This window comes from Lagopus leucura, unplaced genomic scaffold (genome assembly GCF_019238085.1).
Source record: "Lagopus leucura isolate 7727_CA_CO unplaced genomic scaffold, USGS_WTPT01 Super-Scaffold_100019, whole genome shotgun sequence".
NCBI lineage: Eukaryota > Metazoa > Chordata > Aves > Galliformes > Phasianidae > Lagopus > Lagopus leucura.
This window is the reverse complement of record NW_024962273.1, coordinates 11,386,123-11,412,261: the sequence shown is the minus strand read 5'-3', so window position 1 is coordinate 11,412,261 and position 26,139 is coordinate 11,386,123. Positions and strand designations below refer to the sequence as shown.

The window sequence follows — 26,139 nt, the reverse complement described above, 5'->3', positions numbered from 1 at the left end:
CTGAGGTAGCACTCCTCACAGGGCTCTCAGGTGTGAGTCAGTGCTACAGCTTGCTGCTAAGGAAGGAACAGTGTCCTATGTCTGGCCTGCAGGAGTGTCATTCCTTCCCTGCGCCTGGAGATTAGTCGCCTTGTTGAACCAGCATTTAGCTAGCCAAACTTGTCCAAAAAGTCACTGTTTCTGCTTGTTTGGTAAGCTGGGTTGGCTGAGGGAAGATCACTGGAGCAATTCAGGGAAGGGGGCATGAGGAGCAGATGGAAGAAGGGCAGCACCCACTTTTGGAGGTAGCATTCTCATAAGTAGCTGTAACCTGTAACTTCATTCCTTGAGGTCTTTGGATTTGCCACTAGTATCAGTGGGCTGTTGTCGTAAGTAGTGAAATTACTTAATGATATCTTTTAATGTGGTTCATGGGGAGGAAGGCACGTATCCGTGTTGGTAGTTAGAAACTGGCATTCAGACGAGGTTAATGGGAGCCCTTTTAAGCCTCTAAAAACATACAGTGCCATATAATGAAAGATGAATCATAAATTTACGTAATACAAATTATACAGTTAAGCTTTTATTTAAGTGGGAAAACTTAACACTGTTGTTTCCAGTCAGCTTTTCAAAGAACTGTAAGTGGACAATTGAATTGTTTTGAATTGTCACTTGTATTTCTAGATCAATAGCCAAAAACAATTGTGGGAGCACTTCATTCTAATGCTGTTGTCTGTTTCTGAGATGTAAATTTCAGTCATTAATTTGTGGAGAGAAAAAAAAAAAACCTTATTGGGGAAAATACTGTAAGTGTTATGTATTTTAGGTACGTATTTTTTAGCTGGAGCATACGGCATAAATGTGGTGAATTTTATTGTTTGTAAACACAAAAGGTGGTAGGACCTCAGGTTTAAAAAACAAACAAAAACAAAAACAAAACACAACACAACAGCCATGTAGAAGTGAAACTTACTGGTTTACTTGCCTACAGTTGCTTTTCAAGAAAAAATGACTAACATTGCTAAACCTGCACTTCCAATCTATTCTACTACAGCAGCAAAGTTTTGAGATTCTAAAAATATATATATGTTCAGGTCTCCAACTCATAGTTTCTCCAAGCAGTTTGTTTTGTTTACTTGGAATCCTTAAAGCACTGTCAGTATCTAATAATTGTTCCACTTCATACTTTCTGTATTTTGGTGTTTAGATCTCAAGAAACTCCCATAGATGGGCAGCCTCCTGCATTACCACCCAAACAATTCAAGAAGAACAGTTGGAACCAAATTCATCATTCACACTCGCAGCAAGAACTGGATAACCACATCAATGAAGCATTTGATGTCCCTGCATCTCCTGAAAAGTCCACAGTAAGTTCTTTAGATCCAGTTTAATTATTCTGCTTTTTGTCTGAGCAATTCTACTCCTTCTAAGCTTGATTCTGATTTCAGGGTTGTGCCACATTTGTGCATTACATTTCAGCATTTCATAGAAGTGAAGAATGGCTTAGATTGGAAGTTCCAAACACCATTTTATGTACCATCTCTTTGCTAGCTGCTACCATTTTCCACCTGCTGGAGTGGTCCTTTGTCTTTTGCCACCAAATGACTAAACTGAGATGGTTGTGCAAAGCATTTTAGTTTTTATTATCATGCTCAAATTTTCTCCACTTGTAAATGCTTCTATTTGATTTATTTGGAAAGTCACTTACTGTCAGCTTTAAAGAAGAAACTGAACTGAACGACTGCTGATTTGAAAAATCATTTCATCTGGCTTTTATCAAAAAGCTAAATGTACTCTCTAAAACTTCCTACCAGCTTCTAGAGTAGTTCTGTTAGGAGAGGATTACTGAATCTGTGGTAGTATTTCTGATCAGGATCTACAAGAAAGGAATATGTTAACAAGGCACTGATGGCAAGGAATGTGAAGATCTACACAAATCTTTTTTTCTTGGGCATGTATTAGATAACTAAAATGGTCAGTTGATTATTGTCTGTCTTAACCATTTCTGTGATTTAAAAAAATTTTTTTTTTTTTGTCCTAACAGAAGTTTACAAGTGGGTTTTGGTTTTATACTGATATGGGACAAGAAACATTTTTCAGATGTAACAAATACTTTATAAACAGTTTCACCAACCATAGGTGCTCACAATTATGTCAGCTCTCAAGATTGATATTTTAGAAATGCCTCTAGTTAGTTTTATACTGTACTGTGAACTCCAAGCCTAGGATGTTCTTTCAGGCCTTGTTATAAAGTTAAGATTCCCATAAAATCCATACTTAATTTCAGAGCTGGAGTTTTAATAAAAGACATAGAAGTGAAACTTAAAAGTTATGAGGACTTTCGGAATGTCATGAAAAGTTTGCTTTAATTAAATCATGAAATAGTTTCTAACAACTTCATCTCCTTTTCATGCTTACCTGAGTCATAGTGAAGTTGTGTTTTGAAAAACAACTACTCATCAAGTCATCTGGTATTCAGTTATCTGTACCAAATTGACAGAAATAACTTTCAGTAGTGTGTTTTTTTGGAACTCCCTTTAGTTCTCACACAGCTGTGTTGGTTTTGCAGAATGAGATTGCTTTTTCCATGTGCCTTGTCACTGTGATTGTTTGCTAAGGTCCAACCAATTACATTCCTGCTGCTCTTAAGGCAGCACACTGTTGTAATTGAAGGTATAATTTAGTCTGATGACTGCTTTTTATTTTGGGTCCTAGACAAGGAAGAACATAGCACAACTCCTGCATTTTGTGAAATTGGAAATTTAGGATTTAGAGTGTGGGGTTTTTTTCTGACCAGAATGCACCTCAGGTTCCTGTACCACTGAAATCTCTTCTGTTGCTCCATCTCAAATATTTCAAGGATAACCCTCACCATTTTGACTTCATTAAGCTGTCAGATTTCCTTTGCCTGTTAAAATAGGGAGAGCCCATACGTTAGCAGGACAGGTGTGGAAATGACAGCATTTTCTTCTACCAGCAGTCCTTAAGCATCCAGTCTGAGAATATGCAGATGTGTTTTCAAACAGGTGTGGTCAGGAGTCTCTTCAATTAGACAAGTTAATGATGATATGTAGTGTTCTCTCTGGATTTTTCATTATAAAATGCTCCACAAAATTGCTTGTTAAAGTGGGAAGTAATTCTTTTTTTTTTTTCCTGAGGAATGGAATGGCACAGATCTTGCCACACCTTGGTTCTTGTGCAGAATGAACAATAACTTTCTCATCAACATATCTTAGGCTGTTACTTTCCTCTCCTTCCCCAAATTTGTATCTTTTCATTGTTATGAATGTGTTAGGGGAAGGTGTGGGGTGGTTTTACTTTAAAAAGAAGCACAAAATGCGTAAAACCAAGTTGTTTTTTTTTGTTGTTGTTGTTTTGAACTTTCATAACACTTAGGAATACTTGTTTTTCTTTAATAAATTGATGATTTTTCTTCCTTCCTGAATATGAATCTTACATTTTGTGTAGTTGATTCTGTTAAATGTCAATGAAGCTTATGTCATAGAACCATAGAATCACAAGGTTGGAAAGGATCTACAAGATCATCTAGTCCAAACCAATGTGTTTATGGTTTGGACGTGAAGTATTATTAAAAATACTGGGTCGTATTCAGCTTGTGAAATAAATAGTAATGTGGAACAAACTAAGAATCATTTCAATGACAATAATTTGATTTTTGACAGGTTATACAAGTAGTATCCCCAGTATATTAATGGATCCCATGACAAGGTTTTTCTGATAAAATAACCAAAAAACCCTACTCAAGTTGTCAGAGCTTGGCAAAACTAATACTGTACTGTGGAGGAAATAGGACAGGGGATATGGAACCAAGATTTTATTTCTGAACTTATTCCTGCTTACTAACATCATGTTGCTGTTGTTGGGGGAAGGGATGAAAAACACCTCAATTTTCTTCTCTCTTTTTTGTAGGAGTATATCACATTTTTACTGCAGGCTTTTTTCTGCAGTCTTAAGTAAAATGAATTTAAATTATTTCCACTTAGTAATTTGTTTTTCTTAGGACTGTTTGAAGCCTGTTTGCCTGTTCTAGTATGATTTCTTATTTGAGATTGCTTTGACAGAACAGACTTGTAACTTGTGTCCAAGATTTCAGGTGTGTAATTCTTTTTTCTTTCTATGCAAAACTCAAGAAAGGTATTTGTGTTATTTGATGTTTTCTCAAGTGCCTAATAGCAATTACTTTATGAAAAATAGGAAAAATTATTCTATACAATATCCTCAAAGACTGTGCTAACTTTGAACACAGAACATAGTAATAGATATCTATGTTGTTTGCTTTTACTAGCCCAATGGTGGTGTTCCCCATGACAATCTTGTTATGATCAGAATGAAACCAGATGAAAACGGAAGGTTTGGCTTCAATGTAAAGGTACAGTCACCTATTTTTGTTTTGTGTTTCTTAACTTCATTTTCTGATTTCTTTTATGATTTATGACAAAGTGTAATTTGTTTTTAAAGGGTGGATATGATCAGAAGATGCCAGTAATAGTGTCCAGGGTAGCTCCAGGAACACCCGTAAGTTACCAAAATTCAAACTAGTTGTTATGGCTGTCTTTGAAATGCGAGCTCAAAACTGGTAGTTATTTCCTAGGTCTGTGCAACATATTTAATAAATCAAATAAAAATTATTTAATCCTCAGAAAAATTGCTTATTTTGCTGCCAGAAAATTGGATCTGCAGATGTTCATTATGCATTGCTTCTTGAGCTGTCATCCTAAAAATGCCTATGCTTGCAGTTTTTTAGTAGAGGCATTAATATAATGCCATAGAAATTACATGTGGAGTTCTCTGTTAAAAATAACTAAAACAGCAAATACAAACACCTCTTATTAAAGTGACAGAGCTGAATAAAACCAAGACTTAACTTAAAATTGGGCATCAGGAATCATTCATCAGGTCTGACTGTTGTTACTGGTGTTTGGTGACAATCAGTAGTGTCCTTCAAAGTAGGCACAATGTTCTGTCACTTGACTGCCAGAAATACTGACCTGGTATTGAGCTGATTGAAGCCAGCTCTGCTTATGCCTTTTAGAGTAAAGCTGACCATCTCTTTGCTAACGTTTAAAAAACGTTCTTACATTTCATGGTAAAACTGTGGTATTATTTTTATTGGTTCTTTTGTCTTTCCAGGATTCTTTGGATTTGTGCATTGTCTTTAGTCATTGCCTTAGTTTTGTCATTACAACTGTAGTATTTCATAACTGAAGCATTTAAGCCTATGAAATTGATTTGGACAATTTACTCTCTTCCCTTCTAAGATGAGAAGATCCTGCTTTTTAGGTTGTCTATATGAAATTCAGAAAGGGAAGCTCAACTAAGCCTTCTACTTTAATGGAAGGAGCAGAGTAACAGCTACTGAAGATATGTTAAAATGACAGTTTCTTCCCAGTGACAAATCAGAGTGTTTGAATGAATGACACCATCTCATGTATTGTGCAACACTCAGATTTGTTTTCTGAATACAATGCAGCAACCATAGCAACTTAGCTGTAGGATTCAAATTAGATGAATATAGACGAAGTTGTTGTTATAAGGTGGAAACTTGGAAACAGCTCATTTTACACATATTTATTTTTTTTTAACATTGCAGGCTGATCTTTGTGTCCCTCGTTTGAATGAAGGAGACCAGGTTGTACTTATCAATGGCAGGGATATAGCAGAACATACCCATGATCAAGTTGTTATGTTCATTAAAGCTAGCTGTGAGAGGCACTCAGGGGAACTTGTGCTCCTCGTTCGACCCAATGGTGAGTGATTTGTACCTAAAACAAAAAACAAACAAAAAAGGCATCTTGTCTTGATTTGCTAATCTTCAGCAGGTGGTCACTGTGTTTAATTCTACTCTGCATCCCAGTTATAATACAATTAACCAAGAAAGGCAAATTGAAAAATAATGATGCTCAATCAGAATAATTGGAATGTGATACATCATAAACAATTTTTCCTGTATTCACTGATTAATGCTTCCCAGCTATGTGTGCTTCTGTTCTGCATGCAAGTTTTCTTGCAGTGTTTGTATGTACTTTTTTTTTTCCAGATAAAATCATTAGTTTTGTTTACCAGCTTATTAAATCAGTATCCTCTTATGTTGGTTATCTTTGTATTCCGGATAAAAATACTCAAGTTGTAGAAGTGAGGAGTTGCCAGATCTCTCCTTCAAGGTCATGTGATTTTGGTTAAAGAGAAACCTTATGGCAGCGTATGTTTGCCATGTATAGTAGATGATTCATATTGTTTCTCAATTTGTTTATAGACCAAACAAGAGTGTAGCATTGATGGTGTTATTATGGCGTGTAGCAGTGCCATTTTTTCTGGTGATGATCTACGTGTCTTGCCTGTTTACAGAAGCCTAAAAGAATAAATTGGTCAAACTGAAAAAATATAAATACCACTGTAGTGACTATAGAGGTGTAATGTGTGGATCTGGGATTAAGGAATGCATCAGATGAGTTTGCAGGTGACAGGAGGTTTGATCAAAACTTCAGCAGCCAATGAACTAGTTCTACTTAAAATGACAATTAAGTCACAATAGTCACGTCCTGGGTAGTAGTAGTCAGTAAAGCCTTTTCTGCCTGTGCTAGTGGGGCTTAAAATCACTGTGTTAATAAATGCAGTTTTTTCTACAAGAGGAATATGTCCGTTTGGATGATTTAATTAAATGACCTAATTTAATTGTATTACAATTTTATTTAAACACATCTATCTAAAATCTCCATAACTTTATTTGTTACAGCTGTCTATGATGTTGTGGAAGAGAAGCTGGAAAGCGAACCTGACTTCCAATACATCCCTGAGAAATCACCACTTGATGGTGTCCATCAAGATGATAATGCTCTGAGAGAATCCATGATTCAGCTAGCAGAGGGGCTTATCACTGGAACTGTTTTAGCTCAATTTGATGTGAGTACTGCATTACGTGAAGCTAGCTGTGTACGAGTTCCAAGTCTTTTGGGATAAGTAATCATTTTAAACAAAGAAAATGTCAGTCAAATTTCAGTATAGCCAGCATCTTTTAGGAAAACTTGATTTAACACTTTCAGAGAAAAAAAAATTAAAAAGTCAAGCCTTGTAGGGAAACACAGAAGAGTTACAGCATAGAGTAACTGATCCAAATACACTTAAAAATTGTTTCACTTTTAATATCTTCATTGATTGCTTGCATCTTTTTATGATTGTCAGGGACCTATGCTTGTGTAATACTTCTATAAGGATGAAGACTAAAGAACGCATACCAAAAATCCTGTTCCGTGCTCAGACCTTCATTCTTTCCAAAGTCAATGCAGAAGCTGCGACAGCTGAACTTTTGACATTTAATGGACAATTTCAATGAGCAAATACAGAATGACCAATGGAAAACACAGCCTTAATCATATGTGTAACAGAAGTCTTCATAAATAGTTAATTCTTTGACATACTTGAAAAGAGCAGTGCCCTTTCTGTGGTCTCCTAAGGCACTGATACTTGTAGTTTTTCTTTAACATGAACTTGAGCTTTGATAATATTCCATCTTCTTTAATACATGGAGGTCATATGACTAAAAGCAGGAAGAATTAGGTTTATAAAACACTGCAGCATGAATTCCTTATCAGAGACCTGAAGTTATGTATTACGATGTGTATCAATAAAGCCTTTGGTAACATGTACTTCTTACACCTGGAGTCCATTTTGCATTATACATGCCTCGTATATTACATTGCATAGGCTTAGACAGGAAGCTCCTCCAGTGAAGTTACAGTTTTGCAAAACAGTGTTCTATAAATGGCTTCAGTGTGTAGCTTTGAGTCAAGAGATGTACGGATGTGGTGAAATGATCCCATAGAATAATTCATAGTGCTTTGTTTTGAAAAATGCTTCCACGTTTCTTAAAGCTGTCTTTGTTCAATAATTTATGTTCTAAAAAGTATTTCAAGGCACATACTGGCAGGTATTTTGCATCTCTTATGATCTCGTCTTTTTTCTTTTTCTTTTTATTTTTGACTTCAGCAACTGTATAGGAAAAAGCCTGGAATGACAATGTCTTGTGCCAGATTACCTCAAAACATTTCCAAAAATAGATACAGAGACATTTCGCCTTGTAAGTATCTGTGTCTTTGTGCTCTAAGAGTATTTTACTGCAGTTAGTAAATAAGTAACGTTTTTCTACAAATTTTTTTCAGATGATGCTACACGGGTTATTTTAAAAAGTAATGAAGATTACATCAATGCAAATTATATAAATGTGAGTAATGCTTCTAAAAATTGTTTCTGTCATAAAGTAATTTTCAACTTTTCAATGGAGAATTTTAATGAAATAAATTTGCTGTAAATCTAGCTCAGGCTAAAATAATAAGCCAGTAATCAGATGGTTAGAAATGTACTGTAGGTTTACTTATTTACTAATGCTTGGTGGCAGATACTTTCTAAATGAAAATAAACATGCAAAAAAACCTTTGGAAAAAGTAGCTGTCTATCAGAGTATCAGAGTTCTTAATGGATTGCCAATGTGGCTGCAGTGGTCAACACCAGAAAAGTCTTATCTAGAAGCACATATTAACATTTGCTTATTTATTTCTTATTGTCAGTAGCAACAAAAAAGTACTTTCTTCTTCCTACTTTGCTTTCCCTTGTGTAAAAAAAAACAACAAAACAAAACAAAACAAAAAAACACCACCACCAAAAAAACCACAGATATTAAATTCCAAAATCACTGTTTAAAAACTAGTGTCAGAAAGTCAAAGAATGTCATTTCCTTACCTTTTAATTTTCAACCACTAACTGTCAGTGAATTTACTTGCACGCTCCCAAACGTGTGTGGTTTCTCGCACTAATTTTGAGTGTGAAACACTTCCAGTTGATACTCTTTAAATGACTAACTTAAAATAAATATATTTCATGTAGTGATACTTCTTTTAATGTATTAGTCACTGAACACCGATGCCTGACAGATATTCATTCTCATGGCAAATGCAAGAATTAAAACAATCATTTTATCTTCTCTTAGATGGAAATCCCTTCTTCCACAATAATAAACCAGTACATTGCCTGTCAAGGTCCATTGCCAAACACTTGTCCTGATTTTTGGCAGATGACTTGGGAACAAGGCTCATCTATGGTTGTAATGTTAACAACTCAAGTTGAACGGGGCAGGGTAAGTAAAAGATTCTCTTAAATACCTCTTGCATAATAAAAATCTGTTGATGATTGCTCTCTAAAAGATAAGTGGAAGATAATATTACAAACTTTTCATAAGTGCAGTGCATTCTTAATAGTGTTGTGATTATTATTCTTACATTTTAAACCTTTTGATATTGTTAAAGTAGCTTAATGAAAACTTTGTTTGGTGCTGAGATGTACTGAAGTCCAAGTATTTCTTAAAATATTTTTTACTTACTGCTTTGACTCTGTTGTTAAAATAGTCTTTTTTTCTCATCTTTGAATGAGGAAACTAAGAAATGTCATCAGTTTTTGTAATTAATTCTTTCATATGTAGAGATGAATTTTAATGCAGCCCAATGGAGTTCTGTACTGTTGAGAGAAAGTCTGAATGGCTGTGCTTAAGGGAATCCTTAATAAGATTGAAATAAAATTCATACATTGAGAAGAGTTGAACATCTGTTTACTTGCACAAAGGAATCATTGTCCTTTAAGTCTTTTTCATTAAAAAAAAAGTGGAAATGGAGAGTTACAGATTACTAGAAATAATTACAAATGGTTCTGTAAAAAACCTTAAGGTGTTTTTATTTTGTTTTTAAAGCTATAGCTTTTTCTTTGTAGTCTCATTTGTTATACAGCTTTGTCTCTTAGAGATGAGCAAAACAATAAAATATAGTGATTCACAGAGCATAATTCCAGAGCTACCAGGTTTATAGCCTGGTGCATTCACAGTAGCACTGTATGTGGACAGAAATTGACAGGCTAGAGTAGCAGTTTAGTGGAGTTTCTCATAGTATAGCTTTGCTTTTGAAGGTGGATTTATGGAAGGTGATGGGTGTTCTGATCAGCTCAGACTGTAGTTTAGCTGTCGGTACATATTCTAACTTATTAATAGCCATGTATTTGCTGGGAGATAAGGCTTCTAAATGCAATTAAAGTAATTGGATAAGAATTGCAGTGTTTTTGAGCCATTTTTCAACAACTCAGTGTTAGCATGGTGCTGCCTGTTCCGAAATGAACATGATTAGAGGGAATTTCAGTACAAGTGCCCTTTTAGTTTGAATTTTCTTTGCAGATCTGCTAAGAACAGACTTGCACTAGCAGTTCTCTGAGGTTCTCCCACCCCCTTAATAATGGCATTTGTGGAGCTCTTCAGAGAGCTGCTAAATAATGAAATAAAAGGACTTATCTGTCTTATACCCATAGGCAGACTCCCTGCTCTAAAGCTGATCATGAGGCTTCTGACATCACTATCCCACTGCATGCCGGGGTGTCTCAGTGGAGCAGGAAGTCTGCAAATCTGGCTGCTCTTAAAGAATCGCCAGGTGGGTTGGAAAAACAAAAGTACACTTGAGCTGAAATGACCTCTTGAGTTCAGCAGTTAAGCGATTTATCTAAAAATCTGAGGTTTTGAACTTTTAATTCACATTTAAAGGTTTTTTAAAATATCTTTGAAGTTCCATCTGCACCCCCCTAATTCCTGCAGCAACATTTTTGTTGCTTGCTTACTATTTTTTTTTTTTCACATGTTCTTTTCCCATATAAATGTGTTTTGAGAAGATTGTGAGATTGTATGAGGTTTCCAGAGGTCAGAAATATTTATAAAGCAGCATCTGTGTCCCTCAAGTGTTAAGATGAAATAAGTTATTGATACATTAAAAAAAAAAAAAAAAAGTTGTGATGAAAGGGAAAGGCATTCATTCAAAATTACACTAAGGTCAATAGCTGGTTCATGTGTCCTTTTAAAGAGAAGCAGGAGATTTCCACAATAACATTTTATATGCAATAGTTGAATAGTGTAGTCTATTTGGTAAGTAAATCAATAGTAGTAACAGAATTGTTAAAATATTTTTTACTGAGCAATGGCATAAGGAATTAGCAGGAATGAAAATAATCTGAATTGAAACCCAGACATATGTTGGCTTTAGGTTAAATGCCATCAATACTGGCCAGAGCCATCAGGAAGCTCATCGTATGGCAATTTCCAGATTACCTGCCATTCAGAAGAAGGAAATCCTGCTTACGTCTTTCGAGAAATGACATTGACTAATCTGGAGGTAAAGACATAATGTATATTTTTAAGTAAAAACCTATGAAATCCTCACAGACTAGATGAAACTATCTAATCAGACATTTTACATCTTGATGTCATGTATGCATAAATAGAACTCGTTATTTCTAACAACCTTTAGAAAACTAATCTTACTGCCATGTACTTATTGTGAATGAGTTCTGCTATATAATAACAAACCTTTTATTAGCAAAATATTACAAGGATTTGATTTCCGTAATGGTATTAATTGGTACCGAGTCAGATTAAATAATGTGATTAAATCATTTCTCATGAAGACTATTACTCTTGTCTTACATGGCCTGATCAAATAAAAAGTAATTAAAGAAGTCAAGAAATGTGCTATTCCCTTCATGTTTTCAAAGCATGAGATACTAGCAGTATTTCAGTATCACTGCTGAAAATCAGCCTTTATAGTGGTAAATAGTTCTTAATAATTCTCCAGCTTAGACACTGCGTAAAAATATATGGAAGATAAATCCTGCTGAGATTCATTGATTGATATCAGCATTGAGATGTAAACCAGGACTTTCTAGACAGAAGAGGCATAGTGTTAGTTTCAGGGGATGTATAACTTCCAGAACTTCACCAGGTATCATTTTGGTCTCAGAAATGTTCAGAAATCTTTTTCTGGAATTTAGTTCAGGTACTCAATTCTCACTGCTTGGGTTTCCAGATGAGATTCCAGGTTTATAGAACTGCCTTTTATTCAGTTTTCAGTTAATTTTTTTTTCCTGGGTGCTGTTGAGACAATTGCTCATGTATTATCAATAGTGGCATCTCTGCAAATGATTCCATGCTGAAGAGTAATTTGGTGTATGGTAGCTTCTATTCTTTGAAATGCTGCTTTTACTCTGATTGTGCATCCTGCCCCCTCCACTAAGCAGAGGTGTGTGATAAATGTTGGTGACATTAGAGCAGGGGGACGTGGGAGAGAGTGGAAAACCTCTTGCATCTTGCGGAGTATGCTAGATAAAATTGGAGGTGCAGATAACCCATTGTGCTCACACAGTCTGAACAAAGGTTTGGAAGTCAAGTCTTTCCCCTCTGCACCCCTGTTCTGTCATTTGATAGAACCATAGTAAAACTAACTTAACAGAAAGATGCTGAAGATTTGGCTACTTGCTTGCATATCTTGTGCTTAGAGCATTTGTACCCTTGAGCTGTTTTACTGTTAGATGGAGTGACTTTTTTTTTTACTTGCCTTTTTTGTTTTTAATTAAAAAATGTAATTATAAAATCCAGGATGAGTAGTAATTAACACTTACAGAGATTGATAGCTTCCAGAAGCTACATTTTTTCAAGTGCAAGTTGACGTAAATGTACCTTTTTTTTTTTTTCTTTCTTTCTGTGAAACCTGAACAAACCTTAAATAAATCCTATGTTTCTGATAGAAGGAGGAAAGCCGCCATCTGACCCAAATTCAGTACGTAGCATGGCCTGACCACGGGGTTCCTGATGATTCCAGTGATTTCCTAGACTTCGTGTGCCTCGTGAGAAAGAAGCGGGCAGGCAGAGAAGAACCTGTTGTTGTTCACTGCAGGTACCCTCTCCCTTTTTTTTTTTTTCTTTTCAACTTCAGTAGATCACAAAATTTAAATTTTTTATTGTTAAATAGTTCTTCTTTGCTTTGTTGTTCGAGTAAAAGTGTAACTATAATGTGCTTTGCAGGTGACAGGAGAACTCAACTCTTACATTAAGCGATTTTTATCAAAATCATAATCATTTTTCATAAGCAGAAGTTGGGGTATCTACATTCATGAATCTGTATGGAGGTCTTGTCTGTTTAATTTTAAATGCTTATGCTGATAGGTTACATAATAAATTTAAGGAGATGGTGAAATACACTTAGGAAACTTTTCCTTATGATAACTACTTTGCAGAGGTCTGGAATAGCTGTACAAATAATCCATAGCAGACAGTATGGATAGTAAATGCAATGAAATAACACCCTCACGTCTGCAGATGTTTTAGGCTACATGTTGTTAATGAATACATTAGGATAACGGTTTTTTTTTTTTCTTGAAACATGTCACTTTTGTTGTGAATTAAAGTTATTCAGATTTCTATCAAAATTTAATGTGTCTGCTTTTCTTATGAAAAAGTTTTCAAGCTAATGTAAAGCAATAAAAAGCTGAAGTTTTTGTTACATTGAATTTAAATGTAATTTGAGATTACATTTACTTCAGTGCTACTCACATGAAATGTAAGTGAATTCAGATTTAATGTAACAATCTACATATGAATTTCATGTGTGTAAGTTCTGGAGATGTCAAATGCCACTGAATTTTATGTAACTGGTAGCTTTACATCTTGTCATGGAATGTTCATGACATCATTGAAACACACAGTAGCTTTGATGCCACCTTCTGGACAAAGATTGAAGTACTAACTTGGCCAGATTTAATTTGAAGTTATGCTTCAAAATCATAACAATTAGGCTTCAAACAGGAAGTTTATGTAAGCTAAGTTATTTAAAAGCATGAAATGATAGCCGTACAATCTGAGTTAATGATGATGTTTGAAAATATGGAGTTGGTCTTGTACTCAAATATGAGAGAACATTGGCTTTCTACTTAAAAACTGCAGCACAAATTTCTTGGATGTGAAAAATTTGAATTTGAAACAAAGCATTGATGTTCACGGTTAAATATTCAGTTTTTAAGGATTTCTACTCAGTTGTAAATATGGACCTAAATAAATATGTTTGTAAATTGTTCATGGCTGGGTTCAAGTTCCTCTCCACAGTACTGACAGTTCCACCCTAATTTTTGCTCTTCTCAAGCAGGATGGAAGCTTCCTGTGACAGGTGGCTCATCTAACCTTTGTCCTCATAGGATGGGATCATACAGATCAGTCATGAGAACCCTTAAGAAGGAAGGACCATACAGCCCTTGAATGTGAGCTACATTCCAGACACTTCTTTTTATTAGGGTTTTTTCTTGTTTTGACAGTGCTGGGATTGGACGGACAGGAGTTCTTATCACCATGGAGACAGCAATGTGTCTCATTGAGTGCAATCAGCCTGTTTATCCATTAGACATTGTACGAACCATGAGAGATCAAAGAGCCATGATGATCCAAACACCTGTGAGTACCATACTTGCAATTCTGTGTTGAGGGAGAGTCTTCATGCATTTGAAAATGCTAGAATTTCCCCTGCATTGATCATGTTTGTTTGTTTTTTGAGATAACTGCTCTGCTTCCTTAACATTCTGTTTCTGAATTCTAACAGGTTAAGAATGGAGTTAGAACAGACTTAGATTTTTTTTTTTAACCTGTATCAGTCAGATGATGCTTATTTCAGAAAGCTGTTTGCTTTACATTTTTAAAAAGTGCATTAAAAGAGTCAAAATGCTCAGCTGTGCTGTCTTTCGTAAGAAGTCTTAGGGTTCTAGTTATTCCATTTTTTTGACCAATTAGGTTTTTTTAATGCAATCATTGGTTGTATAGTTTTACTCAATGTATTTACTATTTAAAGGGAAAATATTCTGAAGGAAAAAACGCACTAGGTTCAGTGTCAAACCTCTTCCACAGTTACCAGAAGCTAGTTAGTCACTGCAGTAATTTCAACAGCCTGTTGCTGTTCCTCTAACTAAATTTGAAGAAACCTTCAGTGTTCCTCAGAGTGTATTCAGGTTGAGAGGAAAATATGTAAACCTCCATTTCTCAGTCATCTGTAGTATGGCACTGTCTAGTATTCATATTCCACTAAAAAAAAAACAATTATTCAGGAAAGTGAGGAAACATGGAGAACAATAGAAGATGGCTTTGGCTTTTTGTGATGGCTGTATTATGAATTTGTACATCTCTACGGCATACTTTGAGAGGAGGAGACCTTTGTTAGTAAGGAAGGGGAGGTGCAGGAGTAAGAGTTATCCAAGACAACTTCTGCTGCTGCCTTTTCCTGATTTTTGCATTTTCTGAAATATTCCTCAGTGTCCATGAGATGGCTCTATGCGTGGTTCTCCTCTGTGCTCTATGAAGAGAGTTCAGAAAGGTTCATTTAGTGAGCACTGGAGGCAAAATGTGTATTCTACATGAATATGTCTAAGTATTTTAATTTAGATGTAACAATGCAGCATATAGTGATTGCATTGTTAGATCTGTTGCTGTGCCCATTTAAGATCTGAAATCAACAATTACTGCATTGAAAATGAAAAGGCAGGAATGCTTTTTGCTGTGCTTAATGACTGGGATTGTTTTGTTTGTTTGTTTTTTGGAACTACTATTTGTTTAAAACAAGGTGTCTTCTATGCAAGCCAGTGCTAGACTTGAATATATTGCAGTTAGACATCATATAATGTTCAGAAATTGGGTATGGGCTTTCTAAAACATGAAGCAGTGTATTTCCTCATTGTGAGAGAGAGGTGCCATTAACATGCCAAAATCCGTGCAAGCATGAAAAAGTGCTTTGCTGTAGTTTGTAAATTCAAGTGTATGGAAACTTTGTGTTAGTGAAACTTCAGCAGTGAAATGAAGGGCAAGAAATAACTAAATAAAAGAATGCTGTAAGTACGGGATAGGTGGGTATGACTTCTGGTATATATTTCTAAGTGCTGTTCATTCCACTGTTCTGCTGAGAAACAAGATATTCTTATACACATGTTCTATATTTCCTAAGCTAAACTTGAAGCACAGTTCTTGGCCTGTTAAGAAAATAGGACAGGAGACACTGGAAGCTTCTCCTACTTTCAAATGACCTATGGTTTAAATTTGTTTCTTTTCAATTAACTGAATCTACTTTTCTTTTCAGAGTCAATACAGATTTGTATGTGAAGCTATTCTGAAGGTGTATGAAGAAGGATTTATTAAACCTTTACAAGCATCACCACATAAATAAAGAGCAAAAAACCTAGGATATAAATTGAGGAACCCTGTCCTCTAAATAATGAACTGGCAGCATTCGTTGTGCCATAATACTGCTTGCAGGAAATGATAGTGAAGTACAGCAAAGAATTGACAAAGGACTTTGAAAACTTCAGCACTGTTGCACTTTACATTGAAACAAAATCAGTCTCTGAAACTCTTCTAATCTTCATCTGTTTGAAGACTTTATTTTCGTGCTTTGCTCCGAACAAACCATAAACTGAAAGAACTAATTGTGTTCAGGGTAATCTACGAGATTTCATTGTAGTGCCATATACTGCGCTTCTGGTTGAATTGCTACAAACAAGGCTTGGAATTATTTCACTCTGTTTTACACCCATGTCTCTTAAAAATGGAAAAACAAATGAAAAAATACACTAAGCCATGGTCTTTCTCCAGTGCTAGGTTTATTTACTATGTACAGACTCTCACTGTTTTGTTTTTTACAACATTAGCAATATTGCTGATACTAGATAGATACACACTGCCTACTGATGCAGCACACTTTGTCCTACACCCTTCTTAGAGACCAGCTGGTTGTTAGAGGAGAGCTGGCATCTGTGTTAACCCAGCAGTAGCTGCATAATGCCCACTTACCAGCATCTTGTTTAAAAAAAAAAAAAGGAAAAAAGAAGAAAAAAAAAAAGGAAAAAGGAGAAAGAAAAAAAAAAAAGAAAACAGTAATAATAAAAACTTTAAAAAAATAAATAAACAGCATTTCTTTGACACAGCTTGTGTGTCATACACTGGTGTATTCTGATTCATGTGACTTAAGATTATGTGATGGGAGCTAGTGCATGCATTGTCTTAACCCCTTAAGTGCCTTGAGACTTACAGCGTACATCCAGTGAAAGGCACTCATGATTCTGTGGGGGTGGTCTTGTCCTGTTGTGTTTATCTTAATGGGTTCAGATTTTAAAAACGGCCCTTGGTGCTTGGAGTATGTTACTGCAAGGGGTCATGGAAATACCATTCCCTCTTTCCTCATACGATTACCTGCGTGCTACGCTCAGTAGCAAAAGCACCTCTGCCAACTTAACAAATGAGCATTGTTTGCTGCTGTGTTGTAGTTACGTGAAAAGTCTGACACATTCCTTTATTCCTTACGACTAGTAACTTACTAGCAGCCTACTATGAAATGCTAGTAGGTCATTAGAAGCTGACACTTTGTTTTATCCTTTTATTGAGAATAGCTGTCTTACTCAATTAGAACATAACTCTTTAATAGCACTGATAATTAAGTCGAACTTACGGTCAGATGTGATTTAATTCCATTATTTGCTAACCGAGTATTTTTTTAAATCCTCATAGTTGATTTCAAGCCATTTTCGTACAGGTCTGCCTTTTATTTTTCTAATTGTTTGGGGAGGGTGGGAAGGGAGGCAAACACGATGATGCTTTCCCACAACTCCTTTAATTCCGTGATGGTCTCAGTCACCCTCTGTCATGCTTGTGCAAAGTTGTTCCAGTTGGTATGGGTTGCCTCTTATTTAAGTAGGTGTAAGATTTGTAACAGATGTCTGATACAGTATCTGAGCTCACTCTAAAGACATAGATAGGTCCCGGTTTTTCATGTTTTTTCCAGTATAGGGAGAAACCCAAGTCAGAAGCAAAGTGTCCGGTGTAATATACTGTAAGAAAACAAAATCAGTCGCTTCTTTGACTGCCCTGCAACAACTTAACTCTGTGTCCTCTATTTAAAAACCTTAATTTATTGGTTTCCTGAAAATGTCTATCCAGTAATTTTTGTTATAAGCTATATAAAGCATAGAGCTGGAATGGAAATTTCTACACTAAAGTTTTTAACTATTGAATAATTATATAATATACGGTGTTCTGTGGACATCTGAAAGAGATCAGCTATGAAATATTAAGTGAAAAGGAATTCAGGCAAAGTGAAATCCTGGCTTAAGACTTAGTAATACACATGAACCACAATGCCAAATGGAAAATATAGTATTAATTATTTTTAGAATACAAAATAATACTAGGTGGCCTGTGGCCCTGTTACTTATATTTCTAGATTTGATGCCTAAATCAATGTTTTTCCTCAGTGAAAAATGAATCTTACAAGTATCTTTGGATCTGATAAATGGAAAAAGAGTGATAAAGTAGCTTTAATCTCAGTTTCATTTTAAGCCATTTGCAACAACAACAACAAAATCTGTATTAAATTTAAAGCTTTAACTTTCATATGATGAGATTATTAGCTGAGATGCCAGCTAACTGGAAGCTTATTTTAAAGTCAGCACTTAATATCTAAAACGTAAAATAATTCATCCATTATATTGAAGTACACTTTTTTCACAGTCAAATTGTAAAGAAAAATATCATTTGCCCCATTTTTTTCCTGAGAGGAATGAGAAACTAAGTTTATAGCAACGTGAATAGCGTTGGTTTGTCATATATTTAACTATTGTTATGTGAAGCTGCCAAAGCAGTTTGAGTTCAAAATACCCGTTTATACCACAATTACACGTGGGATATTTACTGGTCATCTGTCATTACTGTTCTGATGACAAATAGAGGCGAGAATACAAACTTAGAATCTTCCTCTGCATTGATTTAAGCTGATCTGCTGTTATGTATTAACTAGCTGCACTGGGGGGGAAAAAAAAGGCAAACTCAGCTAATTGATCGTCAGTTAATCAATGGCTTTTTGGCTTCTGGAAAGCCAGCAGAATGGGAACCAAAAGCTGCTTGGGAAAGAGAAGGCTGAAGGCTTCCTGCACCATAAATCATTCACTCAGATGTTTGTATTTGTTGTGGTATAAATGGCCTTCACGATATTTTTATACGGCCAAAAGAAAATAAAATCAAAATGCTAAATATTTAACTTTGGGTTATGACGATCTGTATCATCGTTCAGACTTTCTGAAGAAGTTTTTGTATGTTTCATGCTGTACAAAACATGAATGTATCTTTCAGACAAAATGAACTGGATGTGATTGGTGTTTGTGATTGGTGTTACGACTGTTGGACTTGACGAACAATTATTTTCATACCAATTGATGAGGAAAAATGCTGGGTGGGGGGAGAAAGAGTATGTTTGTAATGCTTCCATGATACACAGATCCAGCTTAAAACAAGAAATAAGTTTCCGTTGTAAATCAGAGCAATATTATGAGAGCTTTTGCCAATGTGTAACATCAAGACTTTTTCCTTTTCAGTTCAATTTCAAAACTACCACAACCATCTCTTGTTTAAAGTGGATGTGAAGGTTCTTCTGTTAGCAGAAAAATGAGGTTCTTGAGAAGGCTTTGCGTGTTTTGGGGAGCGTTTTTACTATTGCTAAATATGAAATAAGATGCAGGTAAATCACCGACGGACTGTCAGCCAATTCCTTCTGAGAAATGCTGCGTTAGATACACCACAGAGCTGAAAACTTAATTTATCCGCTAAGCATTTGGTGGTTTAAACAGTGTGTGTGTGTCTGAAGCAGTAAGCCACTGCTTTAGCAAGTTCTGTTTTTAGCTATTTTCTCCTACTTCTGACTAACAGTTTTATTACACCACATTTAATGCTAACTGAAGGTTCTTCTGCGTTTCTCTGTTAAATCTTAGAAGCTTACATCTCATATAGGCTAAAATATATCTAGAATAACTGATTATGTCCTGGTGCACCACCTGAGAGAGAAGGGGTGAGAAAGCAGTAGGGAGATGAAGGTATGTGAGGTGTTTCTTGTGGAAACAGGCAGCTTTCCTTGGAGAGCTTCTGAAAAGCTGTGTGGTACCTATGGAGGCCAAGGCCCAGCAGTACTGCCCAGGGAGATGGGAAGTAGAGAAGGTCCTGCATAGTGATGCCAGACCTCCAGGCATGCTGTGGAGCTGAACTATGTGATATTTTTGTTTGTGTAGGTGTGTGGGCAATAGTTGGTGGCTCAGGGAATTGGTGCGAGCGTGAAAAATACTCTACAGATGCACCATCCACAGATCTCCATGCAAAAGCAGGTTGTCCCATACTTACGGTGTAGTTGTGACTGTAGAGCTGTTACTGCAGGCCATCTGAAGGACCATCAGCCCTGAGCATAAAGGGAGGAATTGAATATTGTCCAAATTCAAGATCTGTTTATTAGGATTTCCACACAGAAAAGGAATGGTGCCTTCTTAGGGCATTTGCAGTGTTTTTGTACTGTGCAGGTCCCCAGCAGGCTGGGTGTGTTTGCTAATTTTAGAACCCACCTTTTATCTTGAGACTTGGAAAGCTGTTTTCTATTGCTACCTTCAATGCTGGGGTCAAATATCAAAATCTGATAAGAAGATGTTCATTGATTAAATGTAGATCTTGCATGAAATTGCACAGATTGTAATTAGTGGTGATTGGGGAAGCTGTTAAAGGAGAAAAGAGTCTGTTTTAATGCAGTGTTTTGTCCAATCTCATTTATCTCTATCACCACTGCACTTCAGCTCTGTGCTAGCTGCTACCACTGTGCATCTTCAGTTTGTTGGGCTTCTCCAGCTACAAACTGCAGCAGTGCATAACCTGCAAGCTCCAGCTGCTCTCTGAAGCATCACTTGCTCATTGAGAGCTCAGTTGGTAAGAGTTTCAGGAGGAAAACACGCACCTTTTCAATAAAAAGTACGTCCTCTTTGTTTTCTCTGAGCCATGTAGCCTAATAAATGTAATAAAATATCCATCATTCCTGTATTCTGTAAGATGAAGTTTGGTTTCACGGGCTGGCTGACAGTTTGCTGCTGGTGGTATTTCATATTTAGCAAGCTTGTGTTTTAAAGGATGATTTTTCTCAAAGTGTTTTGATGTTTGAATAGTAGCACTTTATCTCATGCTTACTACTGACTGAACTATCGGAAAAAATAAATTGGGTTTGGAGAGAGATGCGCAATGGGTTTCTGTGCGGAGATGATTTGGGTTACGCTGCGGTACGAATGCTTTCAGCTGCTCCAACCACATCTGCGTTACTGTTGGTGTATTTGAGGGCTTTTCAGAAAGTGGATTATTAACAACTGATGGTTTCGATTGTCCTGTTGTAAGAACGTAAAAGCTTGCATTTCCAAAAAGTGCAAATAGAAATACAGAGTACTGGTACACTGATCCGTGGTCTCTCTCAGCTGCAGATTAGCTGTGTTTGCTGTAGATGTTTCTGCTAAGCCTTGTTTTTAACATCAGATCAATTGCCTGGAAATCTGTTTATTTGTTTTACTTTGGATTTTGATAACCAAAAGTAATGCACAACAAAGTTTAAAGATGTCTCTTCTTTCCTCTTCTGCCTGGGCCGGGGGGCTGAGACAAAAGCGAAAGGCTTTCAACTGTTTACATTAAGCTGTTTTCTCTAAGGAGAGTATATCCACAAAGAGTAGACTATAAACTGTCCAGTGCAGCGATCACAGTACGCTGGGGCACCACATAACAAGGAAAAGTAAGGTATCCATCACAGGAAAAGTAAGGTAAGAAAACAAAGTTTGTTCTTGCATCCGATGCATTCAGAAGTTGGTCTGTTTGGTTTGGTTTGTCTGCCAGTGATCCCATTTTCACCAGTCAGTTTGGCAGAGCTCTTTGTGTAAGGTTTGGGGTTTTTTGTTTTGTTTTGTTTCTGTAACAGGTGCTATATTCTCTTGTGTAAATCCAAAGGGAAGAATATTACCTAGATCACTATTAACAATCAGATGGTGGCAATATCTTTTGCTAGTTCCTTCTACTAATTAGCTTCCACTTCAGCTGTGGCTCTCAGCATCTCCGTGTCATCATCCCAAGGAGGGGTGGCTGTGAAAAGGAGACCTCGGAGCTGGACAGCTTCAGCTGTAAGGCTGCCTGCTGCCCCATTAGCACGGCAGAAGGGTCTGTTCCCCTGAGCAGATTTCTGCCTATAGACATGAAGGTCTGCAGTGGGCTGGGGGACACTAAAACACCCACTTGTTGGCTTCGACAGATTGGAAACGATGGAGACTTGAAATGGGTCAACACTGGACGAAGTAATAAGGATTCAGCTTTGGTCACTGCAGCTGCTGTATGCGTTAAGGGCCTTAGGCATTTGTCCTTAGTTGGATAAAATGAAATTCCTTGCCATTAAGTGACACAGTGACGTCCTACCGAAAAACCAGCAGTTCCCAGCACCGATATGCGAGTTAACATTAACAGGTCTTGTTTCAGTCTTAGGTAAAATCTCATTTTATTATGTGAAGAAAAAAAAAAAAAAAAGCTGTTATGCATATTTTGTGGATATATTTAATTTCAGTTGACAAATAGTTGTCTGGGTACAGACTTGAAAAAATATATATAGTTTACTTGTGGATCTTAATTGTTTAATTGCAAAATAAAGATGTGCTTTAGTAATTCCACTCTCCGGCCCTTTTCTCGCCATCCCCGGGCGCCTCAAGGGCCGCCCCGCAGCGCCGCGCCCCGCCGGCCGCTACCACCTGGCGGCTCGGGGCGGGGGCGGCCCCGGCTCCACCCCGCAAAGGGGCGGTGGCCTCGTCCGTCCCCTCCGCGCGTCGCTTCCCGCCGCGGTCGTCGTGTCGTCCCTTCCTCGGCCCGGAACCGCCGCCGGCAGCCCGCAGGTGAGTGAGTAACGCGGCCGGGCGCGGCGGGCTCTTTCCCGCCCGAGGTCCTCCCGCATCGCTCCGCCATGTTGCCGGGCCCGCCCCCCCGCTCCCGGCCCGCCCCGTGCAGCCGCCGCGCCGCACGGCCCCGGCGCGACGCCGCCGCCAGGTGAGGGGTCCGGCCCTGAGGGGAGGCGGGGGTCGGGGTCGGGCCGCGGGGCGAGCGCCGGGAGCGGCCTCGTACGGAGGCGGGCGCCATGGCTGCGGGTGGGAGCTCTGCGTCCCGCCGCCCGGCCGGGGGGAGGTTTCTGCGATAAAATCTGTGTAAAACCCTTTGGTCCGCGAGCACGACGCCGCCGCGAGCTCCGAGGTTTGTCTTCTGGCTCGGAGGGCAGCGCTGCGTCTCGTTAAGAAGGCGTTTGGTGTCAGCCGCGGGCTGTACGAGGGCTGCGCGGCGCCGGGCTGCGCCCTGCACGGCTGCACGTCCTCCGGGGTCAGCGGCAGTCACTGGAAGCCGGAGCTCCCCGAACAGCGGGTGTGCGCAGCTCTACGGGCGTCCCGTTGGTGCTTCGTTAGAAGCGCTTGAGTTGGAAGGGACCCTTACAGTCACCTAGCCCAGCTTCCTGCAGCCAACAAGGAAATTTCAGTCCCCGACGTCTTTTTATTCCTGATCCTTTCTTAGCAGTTAATAATAATAATAATAATCATGATTATTACGTCTCTCATTCCCACAACAACCTAACCCAAGCCTTTTCTCGCATTTCCCAGCCAAGATGCTGAGCTTCTTCCGCCGGACGCTGGGGCGCCGCTCCATGCGCAGGCATGCGGAGCGGGAGCGGCTGCGTGAAGCCCAGAGGGCTGCGACCCACATCCCGGCAGCTGGAGATGCCAGGTCGGTCATCACCTGCCGTGTGGCTCTGCTGGATGGCACCGACGTCAGCGTGGATCTGCCGGTACGACCCTGGGATGGTTCTGCTTGATAGCTTGTGTTGAGCTGTTGGAGCTTTTTGTTGTTTTGTGGATAGATAGGGGGTATCTGTTTGTTACCATATTAGCGTTGTGCTTTGAGTTCTGCTAAGTCACTGGGCACAAAAACAATCATTGAATGAATGAGTTGGAAGAGCAATGTAAGGATCATCGAGTCTAACTCTTGGCTCCATACTGAGCCACCTAAAGGTATTGGAGAAACGGCTGCTGTCATTGCTCACCACAACTTGTGTTGCACGGTGTCACTATGCCTTCAGTCAGTGCTTCCTGGGGTGTTTATGAACTAAGGGAAAGACATGTAGGTCCTGGAGTGCGTCCAGAGAAGGGCAGTGAAACTGTGAGTGATCTGGAGCACAGGTCTTACAGGGTGCTGCTGAGGGAACTGGGATTGTGCAGTCTGGAGAAGAGGAGGCTCAGGGGAGGTCTTACAACTCTCTGCAACTCCCTGAAAGGAGGCTGCAACAAGTGGGGGTTGGTCTCTTCTCCCAGATAACAGCAATGAGATGAGAGGTGTTTGCCTCAGATTGTGCCGGCGAGGTTCAGACTGGGTTTTAGGAAACTTTTTTTCTCAGAAAGGTTAGTGAGGTATTGGCACAGGCTGCCCAGAGAGGTGATGGAGGCACCGTCCCTGGAGGTGTTCAATAAGAACCATGGAGATGTGGCACTGAGTGTAGTGGTCAGCAGGCATGGTGGGGATGGGCTGACAGTTGAATGAGGTGTCTTTTTGAATCTGAACGATTCTATGGTCTTTAGAAGGTATTCAGTAGTTCTTGACTGGATGTGCGCATAGCCAGTCACTGTTGACACACAGCAGAATATCAGGAATTATTTGTTGGGCTGTTTTTTGTGTATGCCAGGATGCAGTTCTTATCTTCAGCATGGGAGGGGACAAGAAGAATTCTATTTCCTTCTCCTCCTCAGGGCAGATTGCTATGAGACTGCCCTTGCTGTATGTAGTGCTTTGTTGGGAGTGAGGTGTTAGCCACTGGTTTGCATTTCTAAGGCTCCTTTAATGTGCACGTGTCTGTGTTTAATGATAACTTGGGTTTAGTCCACAGGACAAGCAGTAGCAACAGGAGCCTTGTGCTCAGGTTTTCCAAGTCCCATGTCTGCAACTCATGCAGAGCTCACATAGCACAGTTAAGAAGCCGTGTGTCTTGGAGGCCTTCTGAGCAGTTCTGTAGGATTTTGCCTTTAACAACAGTGGGGCTGGTGTTGGAACTGTTGGCTAGAAAGAGCATGCAGAGCAGCCATTCTTAACATGATTTTTCTTTCCTTCCTTAATTCAAACACATTTCTGGAATTGAGTGCGAGGCAGCCTAAGGAAAGCCCAAAGGGATGCTGAGCTGAGCAGCGTTGTGTCCTGCTGTATCCAAAAAATCTGAGTAACACAGTGTGGAAGGAATAGCTAGGCATCTCTGTTTGCCAAGTGGCTGTATGGACAGGCATTTAGAGGGTAATAAAACTAATTTGTTCGTCTCTGAAACAGCGTAATGGACGCGTCCAATGCTGCCTAGTGCCTAGGATGTTTGATTTGAGGCCAGGAATGCTCACAAACACTTGATAGAAAGTGTTGCACTTAAAAAGTACTCAGGTGTCACCACATAAGCAGAGTAGGGATCTTTGGGCCTGAAGTTGGCTCTGCTAGGTGCCTGTAACAACATTTCTGAGGCTCCGGGGAGCATAAATTGAGCCTGAAGAGGAGTCGTGACCTTCCATCTGGGCTATAGACTTACGTCAGGGTGTAGTGGTAACTATTCTTTTTTGCAGGAAACAGTCACTTTTTTTGCACTGCTGTCTTTTTCTTTGTAAGCCAATAGAAAGCCTTGTCCAGGAACATCTAGGTTCGCGAGTTAACAGTAAGCAAACAAGCTAAATCTGCATAGTAAGGTGCCATAATTACAGCCCGCCTGTCAGTGGCTGACACACTAGTTTCTTTGGTGATTAAAATACAATAAATTAGAAGTAAATTAAATGTTTAATTTCAGACTGTGTCTCACATTGCTCGTATTTGGAGGTTGAATTGGGAGCAGGAAGAGGAAGGAGTGGAGGGTACAAAATCCTGAAGAAACAGTTTCTTTCTAAAATCTAAAGCTAAATGAAAAGCCCACATGTGCACATGGAGGTGTTTTTTTTTCCTTCTACGAGAACTTTCTGAGAGAATAATCGGCCCCTTTGAGCTGAGGCATTTTCCAGGACTGGTTCTGTTACTTTGGCAGTAGGTTTGGTTTAGAATGGGCTCTTGTTTTCTCAGGCTCCCTGGGATCTGCCAGTTCAGTCGTGCGTAGTGCTATTGTCTAACTCAGTTCTGCAAAACCATCTTACCCAAAAAAATAAATAACAGAAAGTGTTTCCTAAGACTGAATCATTCAGCAAACAAGTTGGTTCACAGCTGGAGAAAGAGCTGGCTTGGCAGGACAGAGAGGGCAAAAGCCAGTGCTTCACCTTTGTTAACCCACAGTACAGAAACACTTGATGCTGGCATGACTTGCTGCTGCCACAAATGTTGCTTTCCGCAGTGAAAGAAGATGTTGCTTTCCATATTGCATTTGTCCTTGTTTCCTTGTGCCCCTTGGCAGAACA

The 26,139-nt window shown here is 38.6% G+C and overlaps 2 protein-coding genes across 9 annotated transcripts in view; both read left to right on the top strand.

Moving 5' to 3' along the window:
• PTPN4 (protein tyrosine phosphatase non-receptor type 4) overlaps positions 1-19,006 on the top strand; it is a 96,460-nt gene extending 77,454 nt beyond the window's left edge. For 4 of the 5 annotated variants that reach the window (XM_042877782.1, XM_042877780.1, XM_042877783.1 and 1 more), the window contains 12 exons: positions 1,187-1,346; positions 4,286-4,369; positions 4,459-4,515; positions 5,591-5,747; positions 6,734-6,900; positions 7,984-8,074; positions 8,157-8,218; positions 8,981-9,127; positions 11,061-11,189; positions 12,598-12,746; positions 14,158-14,293; positions 15,960-19,006. In XM_042877782.1, coding sequence (XP_042733716.1) covers positions 1,187-1,346; positions 4,286-4,369; positions 4,459-4,515; positions 5,591-5,747; positions 6,734-6,900; positions 7,984-8,074; positions 8,157-8,218; positions 8,981-9,127; positions 11,061-11,189; positions 12,598-12,746; positions 14,158-14,293; positions 15,960-16,046 — 1,426 coding nt within the window. In that variant the 3' untranslated portion in view covers positions 16,047-19,006. Of the gene's footprint in view, positions 1-1,186; positions 1,347-4,285; positions 4,370-4,458; positions 4,516-5,590; positions 5,748-6,733; positions 6,901-7,983; positions 8,075-8,156; positions 8,219-8,980; positions 9,128-10,338; positions 10,458-11,060; positions 11,190-12,597; positions 12,747-14,157; positions 14,294-15,959 lie in introns of those variants that run through there. The other variant, XR_006180295.1, reaches the window with a different exon arrangement.
• A 3,498-nt stretch (positions 19,007-22,504) lies between these two features.
• Positions 22,505-26,139, top strand: part of EPB41L5 (erythrocyte membrane protein band 4.1 like 5) — a 47,790-nt gene continuing 44,155 nt past the window's right edge. For 3 of the 4 annotated variants that reach the window (XM_042877710.1, XM_042877708.1, XM_042877711.1), the window contains exons 1-2: positions 22,505-22,587; positions 23,338-23,522. In XM_042877710.1, coding sequence (XP_042733644.1) covers positions 23,343-23,522 — 180 coding nt within the window. In that variant the 5' untranslated portion in view covers positions 22,505-22,587; positions 23,338-23,342. Of the gene's footprint in view, positions 22,588-22,719; positions 22,739-23,337; positions 23,523-26,139 lie in introns of those variants that run through there. The other variant, XM_042877709.1, reaches the window with a different exon arrangement.